The sequence below is a fragment of the Hibiscus syriacus genome, unplaced genomic scaffold (assembly GCF_006381635.1).
Source record: "Hibiscus syriacus cultivar Baekdansim isolate YM2019G1 unplaced genomic scaffold, ASM638163v2 tig00112864_pilon, whole genome shotgun sequence".
Lineage (NCBI taxonomy): Eukaryota > Viridiplantae > Streptophyta > Magnoliopsida > Malvales > Malvaceae > Hibiscus > Hibiscus syriacus.
This window is the reverse complement of record NW_024063414.1, coordinates 479,241-483,506: the sequence shown is the minus strand read 5'-3', so window position 1 is coordinate 483,506 and position 4,266 is coordinate 479,241. Positions and strand designations below refer to the sequence as shown.

Below are 4,266 nucleotides of genomic sequence, written 5' to 3'. Positions count from 1 at the left end.
GAATAATGTGATAAAACTATCCGCAATACAAATATATTTAAACTAATCTAAATTTATAAAATCTAAATTATTGTAATCATTATAATATTTAAAATTCAATTAACTTCATAATTATTAACTTTTTAAAGTGTTGTCAATTGGTAATTAATTTTTTTCATCTTTTTCTTAAATTTATGGGATATTCTATATTCTATAATTCAATCATCTAATTTAAGGTTAAAAACGATAAGAAATAATTGAATCGAAAATGTAATAAAAAGTATAATATTTTATTTTTAAGATAATCATGTGAAGTGCACGCGCCAAACAAAGTGGCGTGAAACAGAAAGTGTAATTATTTAACCTGTGAGAAAAACAGAGACCCGTCACCTCCCTTTACTATCCCTTCCTCGTCTCGTAAACAAATACTATCAGATTTCGAACCCCCAAAAATTTGATCTTTTTTTGCTTTTATTTTTTTTTCTCAAAAACACCGGTACCACTTCATCTTCTTCTCTGCAAACCCCACTAGCCACCATGAAGCTCAAAAACATAGGTAAGGTATACCCATCTCCTTCTTCTTCTTATTTTTCATCATCATCTTCTTGCGAAGACTATCTTTCCGTTTTGAAGCTTCTTCCGGCCGCCATTTTAGCTATAGCTTCGGTCCTTTCTCTTGAGGACAGGGAAGTTTTGGCCTATATGATAACCAGGTCCCTCAAAACCACCACCACAACTACCGCCGCCGCGTCTTTGATGAGCCAAGATTTTTCTTCCAAGAAAAAAACTTCCAAGAAGGCACCACCGGACGCGGAGAAGATGGGCTCAAAGGGTGGCGGTTCCGCCCATAAGCCACCCATTTTCGATTGCGATTGCTTTGACTGCTACACGATTTATTGGTTTCGCTGGGACTCATCCCCCAACCGTGAGCGTATTCATCAAGTTATTGAAGCTTTCGAAGATAATTTAACCCACGGGGAGACCAAGAAGCCTTCGAAGAAAAGCGCGCGTCTCAAGAGAAAGGACGGCAACGGCAAAATGGCCACTCGGGTCGCCGATGTTTCGGTCGTCGAACCACCTGGTCAACCCGACCACGAAGCTCCTGGCTTGGAGCTTCTCAACAAGGACGCACCGGTTTTTGCTGCCTCAACGGATGATAAAGAAGTTAAAGAAGAGGCAGCTGAAAAGGCGGAGGTGACTGAAGTGTTTCCTTTAGCAGTTTCCGATGAAGACGTACAGACGATGGGAACATCTGAGGCGACGGTGACAACGGCGGCGACGAGCAACCACAAGGGTCTGGCTCGGAAGGTTTTACCGGACGTGTTAGGGCTATTCAATTCTCGTTTATGGGGTCTTTGGAATCCAAATGTGTAAATTTATTTCTTTTTCGAAATTCGAGACCTTGAAAATGAGGAAATTTTTATCATTATATTTTTTGTGGGTCGTAGAAGGATACATCGGTGCCGGAATATAGGGGGAGGTCGGCGGTGGTCCTTCGCATTAATGTACTTTCCGTCGAGCTGTCGTTTTCATGGTAGGAAAAAGAATGTTTATAAATTGCTTCTATTTTGAGCATTGAGTGAATAGTTGATTATTGATATGACAATTTCAAATTTTAATTTAATCCATTTTTTTCTTAGGAATTAGTTCATATATGATTGGTAAGATAGTTTGGCAGAGTGGAGGGCCAGTTTGAATAGAAGATAGAGTTGGGTGGTAAATTATATAATATTTTAATTATACTGAAATAATACACTTAATAATCCCTGAATCTTTTTTATTTTATTCGGTGCTCCCCTTTTGATTACTTCGGGTTTGGTCCCTAAATCTGGCGTGAGATAATATAACTTAAAAAAGTTAAAATACCATTTAATCCTTTTTTGTTGTCTTGGATGAAGGTAGGATCCCAAAGTTGCCTAATTTTTTTTTGGCAAAGCGTTGCTCTACTAGGGATGATTTTGTCCATTTCTTGTGAAATCCAGTTGAGATAAGGACTATCTTTCCATTTGGACACCAGCACAATTTTGGTAAAACATTGCATGGGCCACGGTAACATGTTCTTTTGAGGAAAACATGCCATAATATTTACTTTCTACCTAATTTACAGAACCATCATCGTAATTTTATGTCCAAATTAAAAAAAGGCTTAATTATAAAATAAGTGCTCAAACTATAACATTTTTCATGGATAGGTGTCTACATTATTTTTTAAATGATCCTGGTGCCCAACGTTACAAATGTTATCATTTTATGTGTTCGGACCGTAAATATCGTTAATTTCTCTGTTAAGTGACATGTTCCAAATTATGGTAATTTTAAAAAATTTATTTAAAATCAAAAAACTAAATTATATTTATTTTATTTTTTGAAAATATCCCCGAAACTTTGAAAACCTTCATTTCAATCCCTAAGCCACGTTAACCGTCATCCTTTGCCGTCGAGGAAGCTCTACCTGACCTCACCTCCCCCAACGATCAATACCTCTATGAAATCGCGATCGTTCGACGACCAATCGACGTATTGTACCCCACGAAATCTAGGATGAAAATCGTGATACCACGTGATTCCAATGGTCAACGAAGACAATGTATGACGAGGAGGATGACAGGGAGTATGTTGACGGTACTGGTCGTGGCTGAAAATTATAGTAGTGGTGAGTTAGGGTTAGGGGTTTTTAGGAATTCGAGGGTTTTTTTAACTTAAGAGAAATTAGGGTTCTTTTTTATATAAATATAATAATATTTTTATTTTTTAGAATAAATGAATTTTAAAATTATCAGAATGTGATACATGTCACTTAATAGAGAAAAGTAAAGACAGTTACGGTCCGGACACCTAAAGTGGTAACATTTATAACATTAGAAGTCATAGATTGTTCAAAAAATAGTTTAGACACTTATTCTTGAAAAGCAATATAGTTTAGGCACTTATTCTATAATTAAGCCTAAGAATGAACGGTTAAAAACTGTCACAACCCGTTCTCCCATCAACATATTTTCAGAAAACAAACTTCTTAATTAGTTAAATTAGGGTAAATGAAGAAAGTAAGCCCAAAAAAAGTACAAACACGTATACTCCATTCAGTGGACAATGTAATGGAACATAGATTTTACTGTCCAAAAGGGGTTTGATGCATATCATTAAATCGCACATGAGAAAACAATGGTAACAAGGTTTTTCACCGTGGGGTTGAAATGTCTCTCTCGTGGACCGACAATGAAACCTGAGGTGATTAATGCCCGCTGATGACAAGTCAATGCTATTAGGTGAAAGCCTGCTTTTTCTTAATTATTACAGAAAGGGACAAGCTGGGGTTAATTGTTGGTAAAGTCAAGGTTAAAGAGTGAAAATGCCAACCCCAAAATTACCCAAACATCTACTCATTTTTTTACTGATGAATGCAAGTTGAGAGAACAAAGTGATGATGCCGAACGAGGATGTAACTTGAGGAATCAAACAGAACACACGGTACTACTGCCTTATGGGCTTATGGCTGGATTATATGCATTAATGCCTTGTGTTCAGACATTCTCTGTTTGTTTTGTTCTCTGTGTGGTGTTGGGACATTCAGCCTCAAAACAAAACTGATGGATAAAAGGTTGAGAAATGTCCCACCAAATTTGTATCATCAAAATATTCCGATGATTATAAAGTAGTATCTATTCAGAAGTTATTTTTACTTATTATCAGCGTATATATATTATGCAGATATAATTTTTCGAACTCAAAACCTCCCGGAGAGAACGAAACTTTCTTTTACCACTATGGTCGCTTAATAAGTTCTAATTTCTTAAGGGTAAAGTACACAAATGGTCCTCCGACTATAGGATATTGTTTTATCAAGTCTCATAACTATTAAAAGTTACAATATGGTCTCTCGACTATAGGGAGTTGCTTTGTTGAGTCCATCGACTATTAAAAGTTACAAAATGATCACTCGACTGTTCATTATGTTCAAAACTCGTCCATTTCCATTAAAAAAAACAACGGTTGTCTGAGTTGGACGTTAAAATGCTGACTGAGATATGATAGTCGTTTGAGATTATGAGATCAGATTTTATCGAATCTCGATCAGCAAGTTAACGTGCAACTCACACGATTGTCAAGTTTTTAATGAAAAAGAATGAGTTTGAAACATAATGAATAATCGAATGATCAGTTTGTAACTTTTAATAGTCGGAATACTTAATAAAGTAGTATCCTATAGTAGGATGACCATTGATGTGCTTTACCCATTTTTTAAATACAATAAATTTTTAAAAGATATATATAATTTTTGTGTGTATT

General features: G+C 35.9%; 1 protein-coding gene across 1 annotated transcript; it reads left to right on the top strand.

Moving 5' to 3' along the window:
• The first annotated feature begins 371 nt into the window (after positions 1 to 371).
• On the top strand, positions 372 to 1,518 carry LOC120184332. The gene has a single exon (XM_039188827.1). The coding sequence runs from the start codon at positions 517 to 519 to the stop codon at positions 1,351 to 1,353; it is 837 nt and encodes a 278-aa protein (XP_039044758.1). The 5' UTR covers positions 372 to 516; the 3' UTR covers positions 1,354 to 1,518.
• The last annotated feature ends 2,748 nt before the right edge of the window (positions 1,519 to 4,266 follow it).

Coding starts and splice junctions, on each gene's coding strand:
- LOC120184332 (XM_039188827.1), top strand. CDS start 517: ATGAAGCTCAAAAACATAGGTAAGGTATACCCATCTCCTTCTTCTTCT.